Below are 27486 nucleotides of genomic sequence, written 5' to 3' on the forward strand. Positions count from 1 at the left end.
AAAGCCCAAAATCTGCTCCCCCATCTGCTGGTTTTCCAGGGCTTTCTATTTATGCCAACATAGGGGTGCACTGTATACTGAGGGAATATATGCTGTTCTTCAGATGGTCATCTGGAGTGTAACTTCTTATCTTCCCATGTGGAATAATCAATGTCTGCAGCTTCTTAGCTGACCTATTTGGGGTTCCTCATTGTGTGAGGAAGACAGTAAAATTTAAGAAGGGAATGGATTCCTTGCAGTGATCAATGAGGTACCTCAGTCTTTAGGACCTAATCGCGATTTCTTCCTTTCTCAGGTTGGGGGGTATGATCACGGCCTACAAGATAGTACCAGATGAGATAGATGAAATTAAGGTAAGGACTATCCGTTTACTGTATTTAATTCTGAACAATGCACATATATATCTGTGTCTATTTTCATCTGCAGTGAGGATTTTCCTATATGTGCATGCTTACTAACAGGAGACGCTGGTGGACTGGTGCGATGAAAAGGAACTCAACCTCATTCTCACGACCGGAGGCACCGGCTTTGCCCCGAGAGACGTCACACCAGAGGTGGGCTTCAGTCTTTTTATTTTAAATGTGTCAGTGATGAATCTATCCAAAAACAACAAATTTGAAAACACAAATTTTCTCAGCTCAACAAACTAGGCCGTAAGGTGTTTTCTATAGGGATAAGCATTCATTTACAGTAAGCAACACTTGAAAATGCTTCCAAATCTAATTGTATAGTTTATTTAATTAATAACTATAGAATCTTTGACATTAAGCACATAGTTTTTTAGATATGGACAGAAATATGTTACATGAAAGTGCATCAAGACAGGTTTGAGGTGTTACATGCAAAATAAGAGAAGTAAAGTAAAAATGATGTACCATTACGATCTACAAGTATGATAGTAACTAATGTAGAATGCAGAAGAGCTTTTTTGTGTTTGGGTGTTGAAAGGCAGATGTCTCCTGCTGCTGCATGTGCTTTATTAGCAGCCTGCTTTTGCTGATCACACATGTGTGGTTGCAGCACTGATTAGCACTAATTAGCCCTGAGGGCCAAATGGGAAATAAAGGGGCAGAAGTCTGTTCATTACTGACTGGCTACCTTTTCTTTTCTTTCTTTTTATTTTAAAGAAAAAAGCATTGACGAACAGGTTTTCAAAGGAACACAAGGTTTTGCCCTTTACATATCAGAGTTTTAGTATTTCAGAATATGGTTATATTTTCATATTTCATCAGCATATTGAAGGAATTGCGTACACAATTTTATCTCACCCATCCTTTGAGAGTGTCCTCCTCCCTAAAATGTGCAAATGTGGCATTCATGCAGGCAGATTTGTCCAATGATTATGCTGAAGGAATATGTGACCTCTAATGGTAGTGAGAGCAACTGTATCTGATGGATAAAAATTACGTCCATGATAGTACAGTTACATTGTAAAAAGAATAGTTTTCAGACCAAATGGTGATTTCTAACCTAACCAAGTGATATTGTTTTCAAAATCCAACCAGAAAGTGACAGTGTTTTTATGTTATGTTTACATATATATGTATGTACCCAAGGCAACAAGCAAAACCACGACCATGAGGATGCCAGTTGCGGAACATAAAGAATTCATTTTAGATCCAATCGTAATCGTTTTCTAACCCTAACTGAATAATGTTATTGTCAAACCCAATCAGGACGTAATAAAAGTGTTTACATGATCAGTGCAGAACAATGTCCCATGTGACTTGGCTATTGTATCATTGCATTATTATTACTCATGCATTTATGGAGAAGCAGGATTTTACTGATATAATTGGTTGAGGTTGATATCATTATCTTTTATCAAAATACAAGTAATGATTTTCTTCATTATTGTACAATCTGTTGAATTTTTATCAATTTTTATGATTATTTTATAATTCATTATCATTTTCAGTTGACTGGTTCATAAAACAATGCGAATGATAATTCTGAGCACATTTTTAACTCATCAGTTGACTGTTGAACTACTTTGTTTCAGCTATTCTTTTATTAACTTCTGCGACTGATTCCTAATGAAATGTATTTTGTTTGTATTTAGGTTCTTTTTCATTTTCAGTATCTTGATTTATAAATTAAGAGAGGATGCAGCATCCTATTATACCTTATAAATATCAACTGCTTCCATTTGAACCATTCACAATTTGTTTGCATACAGGTACACATGAATACAAAATACTACATGTGAGCAGTCTACAATTGTTTAAACAATGCAAGGGTGCACCCATAGTCTGTTTTGTTTTTACAAATATTCAGCTAAGCTTAAATTCACACACACAGATGCAGAAAAGTAGGCAGAGGATAAGCTGTGGTTTTCAGTCGTATCACTGGTTGTCATCAATCATGGCAGACAACAGCAACCTTCCTGGAAGGTGGCAGACACGCACACACTGATAATACCTTCTATCTGATCCAACCCTGTATGCTGTAGACAGTGATATCTCTCTATCTGGTTCTGTGTGTTTGAATGCTGTACAAGGCACACGTGACTGTATTCTGTTGTGGCTGTAAGCAGGACTGGAGTAATAAACTACACATCCTGACTATAATTGTATTGATGATTTATATTTTTGTAGATCTTAATAGTACTATATATTTCTTCTAATATACAACCATGTGAAACTGGGCCCCTTTCGAACATTTATGTAGACCAAATGATGCTCCTTAACAGTGTTATTGGCTTAAAGATTCTATAACACTTTATTTGTCTCATCATATTGCACCACCTTTTGTTGAGATGCTTCATTTCAAGAACTTCCATTTCAAGGGCCCATTACACAATGGCTGGTCAGCTGATTGATAAAAAATGGAGCATGGCAATGTGACATCATGTCACAGTGCACTGCTGTTGTTGTGGTAACATCTTGTTACACCCACTTAAAGCATTTTTGTCATCTTTTTAGGAATGGAAGGACTTTTGTTGTTTTATGTGTATATTTGTTGTCTTTGAGTGTGTATCCTTACCTCCACTTAAGAGTTTTCTTTGTTTGTTAGCCACATAGTTCTAGACAGATTTGCATAAAAATTTTACCAGAAGTAATTTTCTTTTTCATTTCAACCCAGATCAGGTGTTTTTTTTCTTAAGCTTCAAGAAATTTACCAAATGTCAGACTACTCTTCCCTTTGAAAGATTCCCTGATTGAAATCAAGTGCTTCCAGGCAGAGAAACTTGAGAAAATGAAGTTTAGATACCAGCTGCAAGATTTTCTAAGATACCGGTAATTGAAAGTGTTCACCAGCCATTTTTATTTTGATAAATTCTAAAGTCTAAATGATCTTAAAACGTTTGTGAGCATTAATGCAGGTAAAACTTGCAGCTTGTCACTAAACTCTCCAGCTCTCAGAAAACTTACAGAAATAGGATTGAGAAAAATCAGTGGAAAAGTGTCTAGGCTGCATATCCATTTCTCTGTGAGGATTTTATAAGGATCCACATTTGTGGATTTTCAGTGTTGATTTTTACATTGAAGCACTTCTTTGCTTTCCCTTCTTTCAAAGAGATTTAAAGCATACTTAGATTGTGCAAGTGAAATATGCAATATAAAGAGTTGTATCTGTGTGAGGCTTGTGCAGGTGTTTCTCACTATTGGGCATGTGTTGTATAAGTGAATTGTATAGGTTATGCAATATGTCTGTATGGACTTTGGAAATTATGTGCAATTTATTATTGGGATTAGCTAGTGCTGTAACCATGAAGGCATCTATGTACGCAGCTTTGAAGTCAAGCCAAATTTACCTACAGGTGTGTAGGTAAGTATATCCGTGTTGCAGCAGCAATTATTGCTTTGTTTTGGTTTGTGGCCAATTATCACGACTGTGCCGCCCTGTAATGCGTGTCACTTTGACGTTGGTTGCCAAATTCTGTTGTGGAAAACTAAGCAGCTGCTCATTTTTTGTCTGAGGTGTGCCAAACTAGCCACTTGGCGGGGATTATGCAATGTTTCATGGTGATGACAAAAAGTGAAGGATAAGAAGCCTGAACTACAAACCTCTTAAGCTTGTCAAGAGGCAGTGACTTCTGTGGGAGAGAATAACTCTCTTTGGTGTGGACTTTGGGCTTACTTACGTTGCAGACCTTTTACAGGTGCATCTCACATGGGGATTTAGGGAAAAACTGAAAAAGTCCAATATAATCTCTTTAAATAGTGTTTTTGTTAATAGCACTGCACATTTATTTTTCATTGTATCCATTAACAAATTAGATACACATAGATCTGTTGTAGATTCATTTACATTAGCAGTTAATATTGATTTAGTCTTTTAAATCACTTGGATAGGACCATATATTCTAAGTGAATCCATGCAATCAAACATGTAATGTTGAATGATTTTACCTTTTGAATTTTGAATGTTCACGACTGGTTGCTCATCATTTTTTATACAGTGTTTTTTATTGTTTTATTTGTCAACTGGAATATTTTCACACACAAACCAGTAGGGTCACAAAATTTCAAAGGTGGTGTTTTTTCGTTACAATTATATAACCAGCTCTCGATGGAACTCTAACTGCCGACAGCCTGCTGTTCTGGTATCTCAAAAACAGCTGTAACTGTAACTAATGATATATTACTTTTCAGTCAAACCACACATCTGCTAAAACAAAAATCACTGAAATGAAAGTCAAAACAGTGTTGGTGAACATCTTGTTGCTGTCAGTCACCGTTTCATATAAATTTCAGATTTTTAAAAATATCAAAATTTTACTCTCTTATGGTTAAACAGTTAAGCTCCATCACACATAAACCTATCAAACGATTGCATACTTAATTATCAGCATTCCTCATGCAGGTGTATTGATTTCTAGTTATTAGCGTAATGATTTGGGACTTGTCTGGACCTGCATTTATCAGGGAAAAAGATTTCTCCTTTAAAAGGAAATGTTTTGTGCATGAATTCTGTCAGGGTTCTGATCTTTTACATAACTATAATGGTGATAAATGTCTTTAATTTTCTTCTTACCTCACAAGAAACAACATCCTAATGTCATTTATGAATTAACTATGTAGCAGTATGTTTGAAAAGAAATGGGATCAGTCTGCATTTAAAGGATTTCTCTGTGGGCCTTTCTTCGGTTCTTATTTTGTGATATTTCATACACTCAGAGTCCTTCCCCTGCCCTTGCTGGAACATTCTCTCACCCTCATCATGCATGTGTAATTAAGAGAAATCTGACCAATTTTCTCTTTAAGTAGAGGAACAAATTGCACAATTTATACATCCTGTCAGCTTAATGTGAATACATACCACAAATAACCAGAGTTAAACAAACCCATACAAGAGTTTTTTCAATCAGTGACTTTGTGTAGCGTGAGCTGCATACAGCATTCGATGAAGCATAAATCCAGTCATACCCTCCTTTCCTCTTGTCTCTATTTCACTCTTCCTCGGTTACCTCCTACACTCTTTCCCTTTCCCTCATCCATCCTCCCTCTCCTCTCCTGAGTCCAAGCCAGAGATGCTCATCAGTGGCTTTTCTCCTTTGAAGTCTTTTCTCACCCTTGCTAATGGTGCGTTTGAAGTGTCACTCAACTCAAGGACACCCAACACACACACATAAAGCTGTAGGAGAAGGCACTGTCTTCTTTGCCATCTTTCTGTCAGGAATGGGCTACATCACCGGTGCTTATTTTACAGGTTCATAATTCTATTTGGGGGTTTTACCTGAAGAGATTAACATGCTTCACTGCTCAAAAACACATTAGTTTTCTCATACTATAAATTGCTGCAGCACCTTTTGTCATCCCCCATCTTCTCATTCTGGAATGCCCACTCTGCTCTTATTGGTGAGCTGTTTGGTTAAAGATAATGGCGTACAAGATGTTGCTCATTCTTACTTTGTGGTATACCACACTAGCCAAAAAGGCATATATTATGCAGATGTATTTACCTGTGATTTAATTAGATACAGGAAGCAAAGCCTGGCCTACTAACGAGGCAATTCAGAAGCCGTCTCAAATTTGGGAGAGGAAGTCTCCCTTTGGTGTGGATCTTGGGTTTTGTAACTAAAGATTTTTTATGTGCACAAAAAGCTAAATAACATTTTGAATGTAATGGAATCATAAAAAAAGATACTATGACCTTTTTTAATGTCACACCTTGGAAAATACAGATCTTCCCTTTAAAGATCTAATTGTACAACTTTAATACAGCAATAAAGAATATTGGGGTTTATTGATGTTCTTACCAGAGTATGAAGCTTGTCCCAAGCCCCAAGAACTTAGCTCATTTTAAGTAACATACCTTCTTTGGAAAAAAAGAAAAGGAAAGCCCCACAAAAACAGTTACACAACATGAAAGCTCATGGATACTTTTTTTACTGGGATTTAGTGGGCTTTTTTAGCTATTTCATGAGATCCAAGTTAGGTTTTGCTTTCTATTTCGGCTCGGTTTGTGTTGAAGATAAGTTCTGCTGCTCTTGTGTGACACCCAGTGGTTTTCTAAGGTTGCACAATTCACCTTTGTTGTCCCTACTTTGCATATTCTGCTCTGTGAGAAAGAGCAATTAAAACATTTTTTGGGTAGAATATTGAAGCCTTGTGAAGCAGTGCAATAATTTATTTGAATTATCTATTAAAAGTGGTGTATTGTGCTGACATTTATAGTGTTTCAACCTTCACTGACTCCTTTTATTCCTTTATTTTTTTTACATTAATTAATTTTCTTCAAAATTCCAGGCTTCTTGCTGCAAGGAGACAGTGCTAACCACCACACCAGTGTGCCTCTCCTCCTATATTTCGTTTCATCAATTTATTTATCTTGTCTTTCTCCACTGGGCCCTGAAGGAGCCATAGACACAAAAAAGATATAGAATTTAAAGATCGCATTTTACAATATGTGGGTTAACTTTTGCACACAAGTATATCTACTGTAGACAGAGGGGAGAAAGCAGACTTTTACCACAACACGAAAGAGCACACTCAAAGAGACTTTGCTCCTCTTAATATGACTTGAGCAACTCTGAAAACAGGATTTTTTACGGACTTTGAAATGTTGACTGTGTGCTATATTTCCACGCATTTATATTTTTCATGGGTAGCATGTAGAATCAGTCAAAAAAAAAAGGCATAACTATTTTTCCCTTCATCTTGTGACACACAGCAGCACCCTACTGTTTTGCTCAGATTTTCAGATTCTTGATTAGTGAACAAATCTTGAAGATTCAGAGCAAAAAAAAACAAATAAAACTTGCTAATTAATGTATATTGTTCTAACAACTCTTCTATCCATGTCTCCTCTCTCCAGGCCACGAAGGAGGTGATAGAGCGTGAAGCTCCAGGGATGTCCCTGGCAATGCTGATGGGATCCCTCAACGTCACACCATTAGGCATGCTTTCCAGGTCGGAGAAACACCATGACACTCTAGAATCACTCATTTGATTTTTATGTGGTTCATTATTTTAATTTAGGTCAGATCAGAAGGGGTTGGTAGTTGGTTTTCTAGTTGAGCCTTAAAAATAGCTTATTTACACTTTTTCTTAGTTTAAGAGGATCATGGAACCCTCTCATTTTTAAAGGAGAAAGAGAAACCTATCATTGTCAACAAGCATGCTTCTCATAGCAACTGTGCATTTACAGACCTGTGTGTGGTATCCGAGGGAAGACGCTCATCATTAACTTACCAGGAAGCAAGAAAGGCTCCCAGGTAGGAAACGCTGCAAACAGTTTTTTCTTGTGGATGTGACTGTTGGTGCACAGTAGGTAGGCCTGCAGTGCAAGCAGATTAAATGAAACAGATTTGCCTGACATGGGAGGGGAGCTCAGGCTTGTTTGACAGATCAGTTGCTGTTTTTTAAGGACAGTTCAATCTGCCACTTTTGAGAGTGGCACATTAGAGCTACATTTTTTCTTACTGTACATTGTGGTACAGAGGTTGCAAAAAGTACATGCAATCTTTACTCAAGTAGAAGTGCATATACTTTTGTTCGGAAAAAACAGATAAAAGTAGAAATGCTGATCAACTTAGTCAAGTAAAAGTTATAAGAAAGTATAGACTACTGAAATGTACTTTAAGTAACGTAAAGTAAAAAGTTGCAAGACAATTTTACCAGGTGTTTTCGTGCAAAGCCAATTAAATCTCACACTATAATTCAATTTGATGGATACTGTTCTGATGTCTAAAAAAATTTCTTAAAGTTTTCAACTTCAAACAGTTTGCTTAAATGAGGCTATGGATGCTCTGTCTGCAGTGTTGTCTTTCGTCCATGTTGCTGGTTTTTAACTCTTTCCAATCCTGCTGCAATCAGTGTACCTGTGTGGGAAATCACAACTCTGAAAAAAACCCATTACATTCCTCTTTTCTGTTATGAAACAGTGGACTAAAGAATTGCAGTTTCTAAAAGTTACTGTCCATTTTACGTGGACTGAGATTGATCTTGTAACTGGAAAAGTGTGTATATATCTTTATGTATACATATATATGTGTGTGTATTATATCCACACACTATGTGTCCACGCACTGCTGTGTCCTCTCTCCATCTCTCTGTCGTGCTGACCTGCACATCTGTCTATGTCTCGTTACTCGCCTGCTTCTCCTGATCGATTTTAGCACTTCGTTCAATCAATTACACCACCTCTCCCCCATCTGCTGCCATATTAGTGTCTCCCTCATCAACCCAGAGGTAAAGGTAATGGCACAGGCAGCCCATTGAAGGCTTTTATTACAATGATATCCTGTCATAAAGATAAGAGGGAAGTCCAGCTGAGCCAGCCAGACAAAGCTCCTTCTGTCAGTGTCAGTTAAGCATTTCTTAACTACTCATTTTGTCTCAGTGGCCTGACTTAAAAAGCAGATATCAAAAAGAGTATATTTGTATATTGTACAGTAATAGTTAAGTTTTCAGTACTGCATTTAAAATGTTTATTTACAGTTTTTCTGACTATTTATTTTTTTCACATTGTGAAGACTTTGTTTTAGCTTCAGATGCATTGATCTGGAAATCATAATTGCATAAAAGATTTATTAAAACATTTTGCATTTTGAAATAGTTTTGACATCAAAATGCTTATTGGGAGAAAAAAAACAACCCATCATTTTAGCATTGTTCCTCTTTATTAGATTTCATGACTCAAAGCAGCAAAGGAGGAGACACTGATTACATGTTATGTGTAAAACCCTGAAACTATGGTTTCCCGCATTTTCTAAGATGCACCTTAAAAGCATATTGCTTTCGACCTTTGTATCAAACTCCACACCTCAAATCTATTGCATGCCCTGAAAGCTAATAGTTCCAACTAAGAAAAAGGTAAGTATAATAAGGTAAGTGCTCATGCTCTTTTTTTAGCATCTATACGACCTGACAGGCTGATCGTTTTATTAAATGCTATATCTCCTTATTTGTTTTTATAGGAACTGTATGTGCCTAATTATGTGAAGTGTTTAACCAGGTATGTTTCTATCTGTTGCAAAGATAGGCAACAGGCAACACTACATTTCTAAATTTAAAAAATTGTTACTTTTTACTACTACACACTGTACACCCTCTGGTATAGAGTTTGGGGGAAATGAGGCCTGTGGAAGTTTACAGCTGTCCAAATATACTTCACATAAATGGTTTCAAACTTTTGACTGTGCAGCCAATCCACTGTAAAGACAGAAAGGAGTTGGTTGTTTTCATGTCTTAGAAAGTGGAAGTGTTAGTAATAGAGGACAAGTAGCAAAAAAGTTTCCAGAAGTTTCCAGATTGCCAGAATATATTTACAAGATACGCACGGTGCAGTTTTCATCAGGTAACACTACAGATGGATGTGAAAGACTCCAGATGTATCACTCCTCTTCACATCTGGGACTCTGTCTGTCAGCTACTACTGTAAGTTTGGATTGTAGTGTGACCTGGAAAATGTAGACCCTGATGTTTGCTGTACTGAGATCAGACAATTTGTTGACAGCCTTTTTCTTGCCTGATTTTAGAGGGTTGAAACAAAAGTCACTCTCCTTCAGCTACAGAATTTTCCTGTCAGTAAAGAAGCACTATCTGTTATTTTTCAGTCAGTCCTGTTTCTCTTCTGCTTCTTGTCATTGTGTATTTTCTTCGTTTTGATTTAGCGCCACGTCATTGTGCTCCAGTATTATAAAATGCACCATTTAAGAATCTTTCACTTCTTATTGGAGGTCTTATTTTTTCATTCTTCTCCTAAAAGTCTTCGGTTCTTGGTGCTTAAAATTTGGAGAGGTGCTTCAGGTGCTAATGAAAATCTGAAAATTCAGTCATCCTCACATAATCAGACAACAGGATTTGAACGCAAATGCCAGCCTTGTTCAAATTTAATTTGCAAACTTTTAACTCTGCCATGATGCTCCACACCAGAGTCTGCTAAATATTCCTGGAGGTGTTCTGCTTTTTTTTTTTTAATGAGATTCAGACCTCAGCCTTACCTCCACTATTCCTGTTCACTGTAATTCCTAATTACATAACAAACTGAGGGAAGAGCTATCCGAAAACACTTGCTTGGTTATTCCTTGTGGTCATTAGTTATTTGAACTCTCTGAGTGCTGGGAAGCTGCTTAGAGGAGCTGCTGATTGTTGAGTCAGAATCTTCATAATACTTCATATTAGAGCTCGCTTGTCCACAGTCACTGATTATCAGTGATAATCACTGATAATCAGTGACTGATTAACAGTGACTGTGGACAAGCGATCTCTAATATGAGCCTCTGTCTCTGCTGAAATATTTTCATTGTTTGTACTTTATACTTTTATAGACAGGTTATGGTTCACAGTAAAAAAAAAAAAAAAAAAAAAAATGTTATTACCATATGGCCACTGTATATTGTGAACAGAAAAATGGTATTTTTTTTCCTTTTTGCCTCTATCCCGTTCTCCTCTAATTCTCCACTGTCCCTTATTCTATTTTTTCTTTTGTTTCTTTACCTTTCTTCTTGGCTTTTTTTGCTCTGTGTCACTACCTTAGAAGGAGTCTCTTTTTGCCCTTTCACTGAATAGGTCTCCTTCTCCGTCTTGCGCTCTCACACTCCTCGTCTCTTTATTCTCCCCTGCAACTTTCCCTCAGAACAGCACTGCTTTCCTCTCTTCCTGCATCCCTCTCTCACACTTTTGTTCATTGGCAATATATCCTGAGATTCTGCTCTTTAGTGGTCTTGACAGTTACTCTCCTCCAAGACAAAACAGCGAATGAGAGAAGAAAAAAAAATAAAACTCCTGATATACCTGAAAAATTTCTCTGGCACACAATGAAAGTATGAAATGGAAAAGGAGGAATGTCTCCAGGCTGTTAACACTATCTTTGACCAATCCTTCTCCCCTGTATCTCTACCCACCCAGTCCTCTTCTCCTCATTTTCCAAAATGCTTAGATCTGGGCTTCAAACATTTCAGGAAGAGCCCTAAAAAGCCTTCAGTAGGGTTTTGTGTGTGTGTTTGTGTGTTAGGAAAGGTGAGGATAAAGAGTGCAAAGGTTAGCTTGCGGCTTCACAGTCAACTACTGAGATTAACCAATTCAATCTCCTTTATCTGCTGAACTTAGGAGTCCCCCTGTTCTTTTTTTGTAAGCTTTATGCACAGTGGGAGAAGATACTACATCCGTCCTGCATAGATTCTAATGTGGATTTGTGGAATTCAGTTAAATTAAGGTTAACACTGTCGAGTTTAACCCAGCCTGAGATATCTGCACATTAAAAACAGAACATTGATTCAAAAGCTTGCTCCTAAAGCCTTCTTTGCCAGTGTATAAAGTGTGTGTGTGTGGGGGGGGGGTATGTATCCCCTCATTGCTTAAAATACACAGTAAGATAAATTATTTCACAGATTAGCTCTTGTCTTGGGAGAGAAGAGAATGGACCGTTTAGCTTAGCTGGGGAATCCACAGGCACACTGATACAGAGAGGGAATTGGGGATGGAGGGATGAGGGAAGGAGCAGAGAGCTAGTAGAAATGTAACCAGAAGGAGGCGATGTGATATGCTGAGGTTTTACAGGAAAGGTTTCACCTTTGTTTGTCACATATTTCTGAAAGTAGTAATAATTCCATCATAGTCATAGTCAACAATGTGTAACTCCAGAAACTAAATTAATATTTACTCACGAATCATTTCAGACCTAATTTGACATTTTTTGCACAAATATTTCATACCTAAAGCCTTTAAAATGCTTAAAGGGAAAAATCTTTTCTTTGCTCTTTGGCTTTAAATGTGACACCAACTTCTAAAACACATTCACAGCAGATGAAAGGCAGTGTGAGCTGGTCAGCAACTTGTCTGGAAATTAGTTTTATTGACCTTAGTTCAGCTCTCATTTAATGGAATGGAGAGATCCTTTGTGGACAAAAAGTATGCCTTAAGTTAAGTTTTCAAGTACTGTATACTGAAGAAAAGTTTTTTCATCAGGAAGTGTCAGCACCTCTTTAAAAGCAGAAGTTTGATATTTTACTCATCTGAAGCGTTCAGGTGTGTGTCAACACAATTTCAAGGAGGGAAGACATCAGCAATGATCTTTGCAACTAGTGCTGTCCTTCAATCTGGGAAGGGTTGTATGGTCATTTCCAAATCATTTGGTGGGAAAGATTATTTGCAAGTGGAAAATGTTCAAGACAGTTGCTAATCTTCCCAAGAGTGCACGTTCCAACAACTTCACCCCAAGGTCAGAGAAACTGCAAAGAGCCAAGAGCTCCATCTCAGACTCTCGAGGTCTCAGTTAGGATGTTAAATGTTAAAGTCCAAGATTGTGTGATTTGAAAAATAGTACATATATATATAGTAAGTATATCTTGGAATGGTTACCCATGGAGAAAGCCTCCTCTCACTAAAAATAACTGAGTACATCGCAAGACTTCTGGAACAATGTCCTTTGAACAGACAAGGCCAAAGAGGAGATGTTCAGCACAAACATCTAATACAAACTGCTAAGCATGGTGGTGGAAGGATGATGATTTAAGCTTGTTTTGCAGCCACAGGACCTGGGCACCTTGCAGTCATTGTGTTGAACTTGATCCCCCCTGTATACCAATGTATGACCTCAAACATGCCAGCAAATGTCCAACAGAATGGTTGAGACAGAAAATTATTTAGATTTTGTAATGGACTTTAATCTGTGGTGGGACCATAAGAGACCAGTACATAAACAATATCTGCCAACCTCAAAAAAACAAAAACAGCTCTGTCGAGAAAACTGGGCTAAAATTCCTCCACAACAATGTGGGAGACTGACTTCAATAACTTCAAGTTATTGCTGCTAAAATAGTTTTATAAGCTGTTTACTCATGGACTATACTTAGTTTTTCCACTCACTGCTTCTGCAGTTTGACTTACTTTATGTTCGATGAATATTGACACAGTATGATATGCCATGTGTTTTTCATCTGAGGTTGTATTTATCTCATTTTAAGACATGGTAAGGACCAGATTTTTTCATTATTATTATTTATGAAACCTTAGAATAGAGAAATGTATACTTACTCTTTACCCTAACTCTACATTATGTTGTTGATTTGAACATGTAATCCATTAAAGTGCTTGTAATAATACTCTTACTGTGTTTCACCAGCCTTCATTTTGTAATATGTCGGCAGCTATGAAGTGAGACTCAACAATTATCTAAAAACCAGCTAAAGACAACTTTACTTGGACCCTCCAGGAATGCTTTCAGTTCATCCTCCCAGCGCTGCCGCACGCCATCGACCTCCTTCGGGACGCAGTGGTGAAGGTAAAGGAGGCAGCGGACGAGCTGGAGGACCTGCCTTCACCACCGCCACCCCTCTCGCCCCCTCCCAACAGTTCGCCACACCGCCAGACAGAGGACAAAGGCGTGCAATGCGAGGAAGAGGATGAGGAGAAGAAGGACAGCGGCATAGCATCAACTGAGGACAGCTCTTCCTCCCACATCACTGCTGCATCCATTGCAGCTAAGGTACAGGACAGAGAGGAGGGGAGAGTCTGTTGTTCAAATGAGTTGTTGCCCTTGAATCTGTTTTTGTTCATTTCAGCTTTACATATTCACACGTCATTCATACAAGCAAATGTTAATAGTTGCTCATTTAGAACTTCAACATCAGTCATTACCAGACATGATATATTATTTGATTATGGAAAATAATAAGTTTTTAATGCATACAGTAATTACTGCTGATCAGAATTTCTAATGATCGTCAAACATTGGTCAGATAGTGCTTTCAAGTGATAAATTTACTGCTCAGCTCTTGCTGTGGTACAGATTAAGAGTTAGATTGTTTTTTTAGTTTCTTTGTTTCTCCTTGTTAGATATTTTAAGACGCCTCATGGGTACTTGGTCCTTTAAAAGTCTGCAGACTTTAAATGGAATATCTAGGGACATGTTCCATGATATCTAAATATTTAGTTGTAGGCTAAAAGCATCAGAATCCTTTACACTTATTTGTAAAGCCCATTCTTACTACTATGTCCAGTCCGCTCTGGTTCTTTTTGCATTTACATTTTTTTTTGTTTGTTTTTATCCATGTCATTTGAAGCATGGACCTGAGATAAAAGGCATTTATAAAAAAATCAACTTGAATTAGGTTTCAGTTAATGGACTTGTTGAAATATGAATTATACGTTCTTGTATTTTGTGCTCACATCTCAACTCATCTTTATCTTATAGCATTTTTCAGTCAGAAGTACAACACAATGTGCTTTACAGAACAAGACAAAACATTAAAGTCAAAAGTGTCAAATAGAAATCTCAAAGATTATAAAAATTGACTTTACATATAGAATCTATTTGCTATTAAGACATGTCTGAGCCCAGTGTTGCTTCCTGGCATTAAAAAGTTTCTTGCATCATTGTTTTTGAAGGTGTTGACAGGTAGCTTAATTTAAAGTATAGGAAACTAAACCTTTCACATTTCTTTATTACATTATGATTGTCTGCATCTCATTACATGTGTTTGTGTGTCTACTTTGTGTGTTTATGTACCATCAAGAGCCATATGTCTCCATAGCACTTCCTAATCCTGGGTCAAATAATTAATTGTGGGTCCACAATAAATTGGATGATTCTGGATTAGTGCATGCTGGTATTTGTACTGCTTTCACTTTTAATACAATGCACCTGACATATTACATCTTGAAGCTATGCTTGCTGCTGCCATCTACAATAGCATGTGTCCATGTCCATCATCGTGTCCTGTCCTGTCTGCAGCCCGGACTCTACCTTACGGCTCTGTTTTCAGGGCAGCATCGTACCTCATTGTCCAGTCATAGATAAATCTCGGTAAGACTCCACCACCCAAAATCTCAACCATCCCTGGCATCATTTGTCATCATGTCATTGTTTTGAGGTAATTTGTCTTTCATCTTCATCAGCACAGTGGTATGAGTTTGATATATTAGAAATACTGAAACATTTAGTTGATATTGTTGGTTTGTGCACCTTAGTACATATTTGAAGTATGTGGATTATGTATACGTGTGTCTCTTTGAATCTTCTATATCAGTATGTGTGTTATGGGTTTATTATCTTTGTGTGTGTGGTGTTCATATGCATGTTTGTCTGCGTGTGTGTGTGTGTGTTTGTGTGTGATCTCAGATCCCAGACTCCATTATCTCGCGGGGTGTTCAGGTGTTGCCCAGGGATGCAGCCTCTCTTAGCACCACGCCATCTGAGTCGCCCCGTGCCCAGGCCACCTCCCGCCTTTCTACTGCTTCTTGTCCCACACCCAAAGTGAGTCCACGCATGGCCACACTCACACAGACTTCGGAAGTAATATCTGAAAATGCAAAACACACATTTAGGCATATGCAGAATGATCACTGTTGTACTTATTCTCAGGTCCTCTTTTGAGGACTTGAATTGTTTTTTTTATTCACGTTCTATTATTCACCATAATTGCTTCTTTCGTCATCAACTTTAATCATTAGTTCAGATCAGTCACACACAGCTTGGTTGCTGTTGTGAGAAGGTCTATCTTGATCTTCACCTCAGTTATTATAGTTGGTTCCAAATTGACAAACAACAGATCCAGTTAAAAATGGGCTTGTGTCATATTAGATATATGGCTTTTTTGGTTAAAAGAAATTACCAAAGATCAGATTCTTCTGTTGCTGCAGATGGTGCATGCTGCAACATGTAAATTGAGTAGCTGTTAGGAGTTCTTGACCTTGAAATGGTTAATTAAAAGATTACACAAAAGCTAATAGACTCATTGGTTAGCTTGTTAGGAAAATGCATATTGTGCACCTACAGCACCATCATTTAGCCAGCAAACCAATAGCCTGGCTATTCTTATTTCTTCTTGCACCAGAGTATGAATACACAGATATCTGTAGTTAAGAGACGAGATTTTAGTGCTGTTAGCTCTATTAATAATCTGTTTAAGGTATAAGCTATTAACCCATCACGTCTGAGCAGGCTTTGGCTCCATGCAGGTTTACAGTTCATATTGAGAGAAGAAGAGATAGAATGTATTGACTGAAATGCAACAATGATGTTATCAGGTGTCATCTAAAGTAATAAACCCAAAGTAATGAACCAGAACCCAGAAGCTAATTCATTAAACAATAAGGTTCCCAAATTCCTACATCTAATACATTTTTATTAACGTTAGACCTTGTTTATTAAACCCCTTCAAAGACTAAAATGTGGAACAACAAGCTGTGGTTTTACATGCTGTTACTATTGTATTCTCAGTGGAACGACAGACTTCCTCAAATCTTGTCATCACTGTGAGGTTGCCAGGCAACCTAACTCAATAGCATGTATTTACCTGTAAAACCCATTTTCTAACTAACCACATTCCACTGCTTTGTAGGTCCCCCATGTCATCAAACTTCAAAATACAGGGTATCCTTTAGCATTGTTTTTCAATGTGTAAGGTCAATGTTATGAAAAAACATTCCTTACCCCAATCAAATCATTTGGGACTTTACAAACATCAGTATTTGATGCCCTTAGAATGACATGAGTTTGAGAAACTAAGTCATTTTCCAAATTCTTTTAACATAAGGAGGTACTGACGGAAATCACAACAGCTACTAAGCTGTCAGCACAAACTATTTCCATCGTGAGCAACCTTCAGGCATTGATTAACAAAAACTGAACTGATAAGTTGACCTTGAGTCAAGAATCTAGAGAAACTCTGATGCTTGAAATTTATTTGATTCTTGCTGCAATTTGGAATGTCACACTTAAATTTCGGTGTCTTAACTAAACTGAACTAAATTAAACCTGAATCCTCATTTTAAATGTAATCTTCAATCCAAATCTGAAACCAAAACTTGTTTTGAGTAAGAAAGAGGTGCTTCAAAAGTGCCAAGCTGACAACTTTAAAAACCTTCATAAAATTCTTAATGAAATGAAGACAACAAGGAAGTACACTTTACACACTAAGTCTTTTCCAGTCCATTTTCCTTCCCTTTTCAGACCTACCGTTTGCCTCCCTCTGCGCAGCTGTCTTCATCATGCTCTAGGCCTGCTGTTATTTTGTCTTGTCATATTGATTTCAACAGGAATCTCTCTCACGGATAAATGCCAAGCTTTTTTAACCGGGACTCTCATTTTTTTGTTTTGGTGGGATAAATGCTTTTCTTTTTCTGTCATCATCTCTTTGATTTGCTGAATGAGAATATGTTTTATTTGTATTCATTTTATTGTTAATTTAGGTTATCTAAAACAGGGCATTGTTACACATCACCACAGTATGCACACAAACAAATACACTGACTCGTTTCAACGTCTCAGCATCACAAAGCGTATCTGTTATGTGTTTGTTGCTTTATAAATCCTCTGTGTGTGAGTGTGTTTTCGTGTGTTTATAGAGACAGCAGGTGGTTGTTATGCTTGGATGCGTACATTATTGTTTACCAAGTTTCATTGCAGCTTTTTTAACATGTAATCACAGTATGCTTTATGTGTCCTGGCTTTAATGGGATACTTAAACATTTTGTCCCCTCATATTCTTATTTCCACACATTTTGTTGTTGTGACTCTGCTGTAGAAACACACAACTCCATACAAGCCAACCATAGAAAATGTCCAAGTATCCTTCTGTGTTTTAACAGATTCCTCCTGCAGGTTTTTAAAAAGCTAAATGGCGTCAGGTCTCTCCCTCTGTCTCCCTCTCCTTCTCTCTTTCACTTCATCTGTCAGTGTCACGTCTCCATGTGTCTCCTGGACAGCAGGCAGGTGCCATGGGAACAGATGAGCTTGTTGCCATGGGAACAGAGGGATGGGATGTTAGAGGTGGAGGGAGGGAGGGCGAGTGCATAGACGGGTCATGCAGCAGAGGGAGCAGCTAAGAAGGCTTTCTGCTGAGCTGTGTTTGGGTGCTCATAGAATGGAAAAAGGTCAGACAATAACCCCTACCACCGCCAACCTGTTACTAAAAAGTCTGACTGGAAATATAGATATCAAGATACATACTGTACAGAGGTTCATCCAGTAAAAATAATCCAATAAGTCATGGTGTGAAGTACTGAGCAGCAGGTAATGAGATGATAAAGCAGTAAGTGAGAAAAGGTGAGAAATTTTCAGGTTAAATCCTGCTTAGTTGGAAACCAGCTGCAGTTGTAATCTCTACGCTGCGGCTGATAGCTGTAAATTTACCATATTGTACATGTTGCGGTGTTTTGTAATAGCAAAACTCATGAATTATGACAAAGATATCATGCATATCATAGGTCTATTGTGCTGAGTGGTTCTGTGCATACTCAATTATGTTTACAATTAATTTGCTCAGGTTGTGTTTGATTTACCCACATGTTGGATGACTGAAGCTCTGACACCATGAGTCCAAATGTTTGCTGTAAGCACAGATTGGTTGATAGGAAGTGATGCACTGGCCTTGAAGCACAATTGAGAAGCATGGATTGGCTTGTTGGTTAAACTTGACTCAGGTGAGACTTTTCTCTAAAACTTTGGCTTCATGTGATGATGAGTAGTGGTAGATTGGTTAGATTATTTGTTACTTATCAACATAATAGGGATACAATAGCTTATTTTATCATTTAAAAAAATGGGACTCCTTGACAGGGTCTTGAGTTTATATGGATGGCCAGCAATTGAACGCAAAAGTAAAAGTTTTTATCAAGCTTTTTAGATCAACACAAACAGGTTGGAGGTGTGGTGAAACTCCAGTAATTCTATTCACAGTTAGATGATATTGAAATACAGCAGATTACTGTAGATTTACTGTGAGATAATATGTCAATCTTGCAATTACTGCTTTTTTTGCAAAAACCTTTGTTGTACACATTTTATTGAATACTGCACGGGCTCATGCCCATTCAACCAGTAAATAATTCTGCATTTTAAGGTTGCAGGGATGGCAGTGGAATGTGAGTTTGACTTGAAGATCATAGCTTTACTGCAGAGTGTAATCTTTGTTTTGTTTATATGTTTTATTCTCAGTCACTGATTTGTTTTAGGCACTAAATCCACTTGGTAAACACTCTGAAAAACCATCATTTGGAATTAATTCAAAACCTTGCACCCTGCACAATTCTGTCACAAATTAAGAAGATGAGATGGAATGTCTCCTAGCTGTTTTGGTTTTTAAAAAAATGGGATAGCACACATCTGTGGTTTCAGGAAATGTAAAATGTCAATAGTTTATTTCAGCAACTGGGCTGCTCATTGAGTTAGAAACTGCTGCTCTGCGGACAGAAAAGTCATATTAAAATAATGGCTGCACATTGCTGCTTTTGCATTATCCTGGACACTGCGGTCCAGTGATTGACAGGGAGAGGAGGAGACAGCCAACTGCATGCTTTTAACTTTACTCTGGGTCGTTACAATATGTATATATAATAAATATCATTTTCCATCAACTAGGGCAAATCTATATCTAATTCTCCCTCTGGTTATCACACAAATTATGTTAGTATTTGATTTGACCCCAGGAAAATTTTAATTGAATGGAAAAAAACTGTTCAAAAGCAAATTCAATGGCTCTGGCTTTGGTTATCTGCTTTTGATCTGTAGTAGAATTGTTTTCCATCGGTTTGAGCCGTTGTTTTCTGCATAGAGACAGATAACACTTCAGCATCGCTATCTTACAGTGCATAGTGTGTCATTTGGACACTAACACAGCACTAAAAGTCCATTAAATAAACTTTTCTTATTGAATTAAGTGTTATTTACTTTAATCTTCTCATTCCCAAGCATTTTTAATCTTCTCATTTCATCTCTACTGTGCTCTGCCTTCCAGCTTGTTGAAACCTTTACCCACTCGTATAACTGATCACGGTTAGAGAGCATCATACTCAGCCAAGGTGTTTTTGACCCGAGCTGAGATACGGACTGTGGATCTGTGAATAATTAGACAATGGCAAGCTTTAATGCTGCAGTTGGCTTCACTGATGTAGTGAAGTGACCCCTGTCCACCTTTCCTTCACACAACATGCACATCTGCACACACGTCTCCTCAGTGAAGCCTTTTTCTGTTAATGATCCAGCCTGTCACAATCACAAGCCAACCACATTAGTCAGTGTTTGCATGTGACGCAAGTGTCTGGACATGTGTGTCTTTGTGTGCAGCAGATAACAGACAGTTAATGGCTTTTGGAGGTATAGCTCTTCACTTGTTTAGATTCTGGCACAGGCTGTTTCCCAGCGACAAGCAGCCATATGTTCTTTGAAATTCCCACGTTGCAAGCAGCTGACGACGGTGTGTACACAATATCCCTGGAGCCAAAGCCAGAGCCAACATGGCTCTGTTCGCTGATGCATTTCATGTGCCATTGTGGGCTGTGCTAGTTTGTAAGCAGCGCTGCGTGGTGGCTTTGAGAGGAGAGGGTATGGAGTAGGTCCTAATCTCTTCAGTGCTAGAGCTGCTGCATTCTAACAGCACAGCCAAAAGAGGCAAAGCACAAACAAGTCAATGCTCTTCTACCAAAGAGTAGCATTTAGAAAAAACACACACAGGTCATGCACCACTTACAACTCAAGTAACATTTGCCAAGTTATGGGACAGTGTGTGACTCTATTTTCTGGTGGATGGCCTGTAATTTAGCAATAGTGAAGGTGGATTTAAATTAACACAAACTCACAGTTTATGTAAGTCTTTTTTCTGCATGTATGCTAATGTTGTGTATGTACAAATGGTTATATATGTCAATGGAGCTCTATAGTTTTTTCTTCTTTTTAGGATTAAGTCACAGAGATGAGCACATACTCACAACTGATGCCTAAGCCTGTCTGTCTGCAGAGCAAAAACCGGAAATTCACCCACACCTACACAAACAAACACAAACAAAATCAAACTTAAGGGAGAAAGTGTCTCAATCTGACATGCACCACACACACAGCTAAGTAATGGGAGTTCGTACAAAAGGAATTACAAACTGAGCAGCTCCACGACTACTCGTGTAATTAGATTTTCTTTCTCTGACACGCTGTCTCATATTTACACTCACAGACAGATTTGCATCTGTAGGAATTCACACATGCACAAGATATGGCAAGGGTTGTTGTACCCTTCCACCCATATGAGCATTTAGTACAGTTATGTAATGTTGAGTTTGGATTAATGAAGCATATGGGATATGGGGCTCTGACTCAGAGGATGGTTGCTAGTGTGTATTTGTGTGTGTTTGGGGTTTTCTCTCCTGTTCCTGTTCTCACTGAAGTAATGTTGGTTAGGATGTTTGTGTGGTTTGATTTGATTTGCTGGGGGACTAAAATGCAGAAACATCCAATAATGTTCAATGTTTTTAATATTATCTGTTTTGCGATCACAGCACTGTTTCTCCAGAAAGTTAGCATATAAGTTTTCACTGTGTTGTTCAGTTCCACACTCCTTTCTGTGTTGAGTTTTAGTTGTAGTTACTGTGTTTAACTACAAGTCAATGCTCTTCTACTGTATTTAGAATCTTTTGGATTCTAAAATCTGAACGATGTTTGCAAATAACCTTCTAAATCCACAGGGTTTTTGGACCTTTATCACGTTCTCAAACAGAAACATGTTGATCTAACAACACATTTGGGGTTTTTTAAGTGTTTTTAAGTGTTTAAGTGTTCGTGAAAACCTTGATTTCTCTGCCACTAAAACACAGAAATATGACAGAAATCTTTAAAAAAATGTAATTGACATGTTTAAGTAATTGGCGCATGTTAATTGACAATAAAATCATTGCGTATATATGTGAAAAAAAACAACATCGTACAGAATGAGAAACATCGCTCCTCGACTGAAAGACTTTGTATACGTTTTGCAGAATTAGACATGTTACAAATCTCCTTTCTCTGGTTCGATGGATAACCAGTTCTGTCCCACTGGAAGGAACTTAAATGTGGTGCAGATGCAACAGACACCATGTAAACTTACTTTGACTGCCATACTGAGTGCAACAACTCATGTTCATCACCCCTGATAAAATTATTTTTCTTTTGTGCTTATTTTACAATTTACCATGATATCAGGCTTTAGTTCTTTTGTCCTTTGATTAGCTGGAACAAACAATATTTGACTTTACAATTAAAATTTGACCAATTTCTTATGTGAATGTGAGGCATGAAATAATTATCCTTCTATATCACTTTCCATCAGAGCCGTCACCTTGATCACTTAGGCTCTGTGCAATGCATACTGTTCCAAACGGCCCATCAACTTGACAATTATTGGCAGATTTTTTGATTTAAATATTCAGTGCTCTCACTGTTTCACGGTGCCTTTGCACAAACTCTTTCAGGTGCACGTACTGGAGGAATCGCTGCCTCATTTTGCTCCACTGGCCCTATTGCTTTTTTTGGGGGGGGGATTAATGGTTTGATGTATGGCTTTGGAGCCAAGGCCGGGGCTTATAGAAATCAACAGCTCCCTCCCTCATAGCGGGGTTTTGAAATTCAGACCATACCACTTTCACAGCCCTCAACACGGACAGCTTAGCTTGCACAATGAAGGTTAAGACAAGAATATGTTAGAATGAGTTCATGTGTGCAAACAGGCATACATTTACAAACTTTGGTAAATTATTAAAAATACTAAAACGTGCTTACTTAGAATTTAAAACACATAAAGTAACATAAATTGTTAAAAATATATTCATCATGTTCTGAGAGACATATACAGTATAACATTTACAAGAAGGTTGCCTTTTGGGGTTGTGCTTAATAAATGTCTTTGTAGCTGATCAATAGTGTAAATTGTTGTCTGTTGATTATTTGACTTAATTATCCAATAATTGTCTGTTTGATAGATCCTGTCAGCACTTGTCTGTGCTCGAAGTTACAAAGTGCAAGCCTGGCATCGGCATAGTAATCTGTCCCTTGCAAGAGTTTGACAGCATTCAAAACAAATGTGATAGCACATTGTCTGAGACAAGCATGAAAAATAACTGCATACGCAGTTTGGCTTAGGCCTGGTCTGTACACAGATCACAGAATCATCACTTTTAAATGAGCGGTGACAGAGGATCATTGACAAACTGAGCGGATCTGTCAGCAGGAGATGAATGATTTATGCTTTGGCTATAAGCAAAGCTACTGTTATAACGTCAGCACAGACAGCTGTAGTGTGACGGATCAATGATCTGTAAGCCGATATGAGAGACTTCTGCTCTTTTAAACCCAAAACAGTGCAGGACACAGACTCGCGAATACTTAGTATAGAATATGATGCTGTCTTCTAGACTCTTTTTGATTATAGGTTGTTTTGAGTTGAAGCTGCAGATCTTTTTGGCAAGATCTGATACTGAGGGCCAAGTCAGACCGCTGCCGTAATCCAGCACATACCAAAAGTTGTCAATGGGGTTAAAGTCTGGACTCTGCGGTGGCCAATCCAGGTGTGAAAATGATGTTTCATACTCCCTGAACCACTTTTTCACAATTTGAGTCATTTGAATCCTGACGTTGTCGTCTTGGAACATGCCTGTGTCACCAGAAAAAAAAAAATCTTGTGATGGACCTGATCATCAGTCGGGTTGTCTGTCCTCAGTTTTGGGTACAAAAACATTGCTGAACCTAGATCTGACCCAGACAAGCAACCCCAGATCATAACTGCTTCCATAGTCTTGTAGGCACAAGGCACCACTCTATTACCCTGATGCACCCAACACTCCTAAACAGGGTAGTTGCTTTATAAGCTGCAGAGCATTTGCTGTGAAATATTCCTTTTGTCAAGTTTTGCCACTCGACAGCTATCTTGAAAACACTTGAAAACATAGCTAAATGAAAGGGGAAAGAAGCACGACTGCATTTTCAATGGTCACAGATGCAAAAAAAAAATTTCATGTATCAAATCAGCAGTGAAATCCAGTACAAAAAATACTCTTAAGGTTTAGTGACACTGCACCAAAACTGAGGCTTAATTGTCTTCTTCAGTGCATGTTCATGGCTTCACAACAACAGCTCTGTTAATTCCATTTTATATGCCTTTATGTGACCAAAGCAAACAACTCTATAAAGTTGTCATTATTAATGGACAACACCACGACTGGCTGGTTTTCCCGTTAGGCAGGTGATTGGTTTCTTAGGGGGAGGGATGGGGCATTATTAGCAGTTACCCTCACAGTAACTAGATCGTATTGTGTGTTGCCTCAGAGGCTGAAACTTGGAGGTGGAAATGACATCCCGTTCGAGTTGGCCATGTTCCAGTCACAAGTATCACAAGGATTTGCTCTCTTACCAGTCTAGCTAGTTGAAAATTTCACGTTAGATGGCTCTCTCCACCACTTCCACCACAATTTTTTTATTAAATGGATGCTCACAGAGAGGTCAGATATTTTGAGCAGTCCTAAAGAGGAAGCGTAATGAAGATTTTCCTTTCATTTGCAACCTATTTTTTAAGATGAAAGAGCATGTCTTCTCAACTTTTCCATAATACCATGATATTGGGCCATTTACTGTGTACACTGCAGTGGGTAGGTGTGAGGTAAAGGTGCAGTGGCACGTTGCATCACTTTCCCAGCCAGTTTGAACATTTTCATTCTTTTAGGGTTTATTCCCCTACAGAAGGGATGGATAAGCCTTTGTGTTCTCCTGAAATCATTCGTGTCAGGTTTTACCTGACAATATTGAAAATGTATGTGTATGTTCCTGTGTGTGGGTCCTCAGCAAGGTAGTTTCTAGATATACTGTCCTTCAATGATACTGTCCTTCTCCAATGCAGTAAGACTCATAAAAGTGGCTTCTTCTCTCCTTGCTGCTTGGAGGTGTGGAGGATTTATGATGGACTGAGTGAGAAAAAAAGAAAAAGAAAGCTGAAGTGAGAGAAAGAGGGAGGGAAGAATAGAGTGGAAGGGAGCGAAAGTGACAGTGAGCTAATGAGTGAGAGAAGACATGGGTCTGAATGAGAGTAGGAGGTGGGGAAGAGAAGATGAAATTGCACACAGAGTGATCAAAGGACTGTTTTGCTAGCCAGGCCTGTGCTGTAGGACCTGCCTTTCTATCTGTTTGTCAGTCTGTATCTGTCTGTCCAGCCCTGAAGATAACCTCAGCCTTGGCCTTATACCAGACCGTTTCAGTCCCCTCAAATCACTGCGACACTGACAGGAATTAGGAGGCAGAATGTGAGAAAGAGTGATTATCGGGAGCTTGAAAATCACATTTTTCTTGACAGAAATGCTCATAGGAAATGTACAGACGCATCATCCCACAGATAGGCGCACAGACAGACCTCAGTCAGCCATGCATGTACGATTTAGCACATGTGCAGCTACATAACCTCCTCTTTCTCTCTGTTGTTTTGACTGTTTTGTTTCCTGACCACTCTTTCGCTCTCTTGTGCATCCTTCCCACTCAAACCTACCCTCCTTATCGCTCACTCTCTTGCTCACCCCTTCGTCACTCCCCCTCTCACGGTTAGTGAGTGTGTAGAAGTGTGTACGTGTGTGAATGTGTGAGCGTGTTCGTGTGTGCATGTGCCGGGGAGCTCATTCTGTTTCGACTCCAGGCAGAGGATGGTAAGTAATGTCTTTCCTCCTGCATATCAGAGAGAATGTTTACAGGTTTTTAATGATAGAGGGTGATGTTTGTGTCTGTGTGCCTGTTTAATAAGTGAAGGATGTTGTGTTATTAGCCAACTGGGCATAGGGGTGGATATAATGCCTGTGTAGTGCTTGTTTTGTAAATAAAATTTGTGCTCTTGCACACATACTTGTAAGTGTGTGTCTGCTTCTGCTGATGATGCCTGGAAAAGGTACTATGTCAGGCCATGGATGAGTTTAGGTGGTAGGATGGGGAGTAATGTAGCAATGTGACTGTTGACTTGCTTTAAGTAGTAGCTGTGGGCTGCAGAATCAGGAAGAGGAGGAAAAGACTTGTGTGCCTGAAGTTGTCGTTGTGTTCCTGCAGTGTTAGGTGGCAGTTACGGTTACATAAAAAGATAGGGTGATGAGTGTGAACAAGCAAGACAATAGAGCAATCTCACAGGACTTCATAGTACATCAGTGTTGAAGTCAAGCAATCAGTCATTACCTTCTTCATCTGGGTGCTGCTTTTATCCGGAGTGCCTTACAAACAGAAACAAGAAACCCCTGATCCAGATGCTGTTTCTTTGTCCCTGGAGTTACCATGTGCTGCCTTCTAGGCTCTTACATAGCAGCTTAGCTGCAGCACTACTGTAAATGGAAATGAGGGCAATAAGGATGAAGAAGTATGGAAGCAACACCTTCAAAATCCATGCTGGCTTTAAACACCTGACAAAGAGAGGGGGAAGAAAATCGATGTGAGAGTGGAGAATGACTCTAAATGTCAGGTACAACGATAAACCTGCATCTTTATTGATGCTACTTTTTGTTTCCCTCTGCGTGGGAAGAAAGGATCCTTGCAGGGACTGTTATTGCCCTTCTCTGCCTGTTACAGTATCAGTGGCTAGAATTAATTTTAAAAATTAGCCCATGAAAGGACAGGCTTTTAAAAAAGTCTCTAAAAAGAAATGGGCTTTTCCTATAGGAACAGTTTGTGGAAATATTAGCATGTCACCCTGCTGTCTTTCTTACAGTACAGCTTTTCTCTGTATTCACACCACTAATACAAATGCTGAGGAGCTGTACTGTAGAAGTACATATACAAGTCAGAATCATGTATTTCCCCCAGTGCATTCAGGCTAAGTAAAGGCGGGACTTTATTTTTTTTGTGTTGTGGTTTACTCACATTTAAACAATTATTGCATCGTTACATTCCTTTTAGCAGATGATTTTATCCATCATGATTTATTCAGTGGAGACTTTGACATTTAGACTGGGAAAGTTGGGAATCACACCAGCAACCTTCCAACTGAATGACAACCACTCTTCATACTGAGCTACAGCTGCTACATTTCAAGGTTTCTTGAAATGGCAGCAGCAGGTGCTGCATTTGTTTAGCTAATCACAAAATAATGCATCACTGTTGATACCTTCAGAGTACATCAAATTTAGAGTGACTTTAGACTGGAAAAAAACACCCAGTTCTAAGAGTTTTGAATGTTCTTAGTTCATTCAGTGTGAATGCACATTAAACAAATTACTTGCTCAGACAGCTTAATGAACTATGAAACAATTCCTCTAGTCTGACTGTGCCTAAAATCTACTTAACAGCTCCTCTGAAACTCATCATTTGATCAATTTCTTCTGGAAAAAAAAA

The 27486-nt window shown here is 38.4% G+C and overlaps 1 protein-coding gene across 3 annotated transcripts in view; it reads left to right on the forward strand.

Annotated features, from left to right (window-relative positions):
* Positions 1 to 27486, forward strand: part of gphnb (gephyrin b) — a 101209-nt gene that overhangs the window by 40987 nt on the left and 32736 nt on the right. For all 3 annotated transcript variants that reach the window (XM_072362519.1, XM_072362520.1, XM_072362521.1), the window contains exons 3-8: positions 296 to 353; positions 462 to 554; positions 7264 to 7358; positions 7597 to 7663; positions 13606 to 13878; positions 15514 to 15648. In XM_072362519.1, the coding sequence (XP_072218620.1) occupies positions 296 to 353; positions 462 to 554; positions 7264 to 7358; positions 7597 to 7663; positions 13606 to 13878; positions 15514 to 15648 (721 nt within the window). The remainder of the gene's footprint in view (positions 1 to 295; positions 354 to 461; positions 555 to 7263; positions 7359 to 7596; positions 7664 to 13605; positions 13879 to 15513; positions 15649 to 27486) is intronic.

Source organism: Leuresthes tenuis, unplaced genomic scaffold (assembly GCF_036924035.1).
Source record: "Leuresthes tenuis unplaced genomic scaffold, fLeuTen1.0.hap1 SCAF_13, whole genome shotgun sequence".
Lineage (NCBI taxonomy): Eukaryota > Metazoa > Chordata > Actinopteri > Atheriniformes > Atherinopsidae > Leuresthes > Leuresthes tenuis.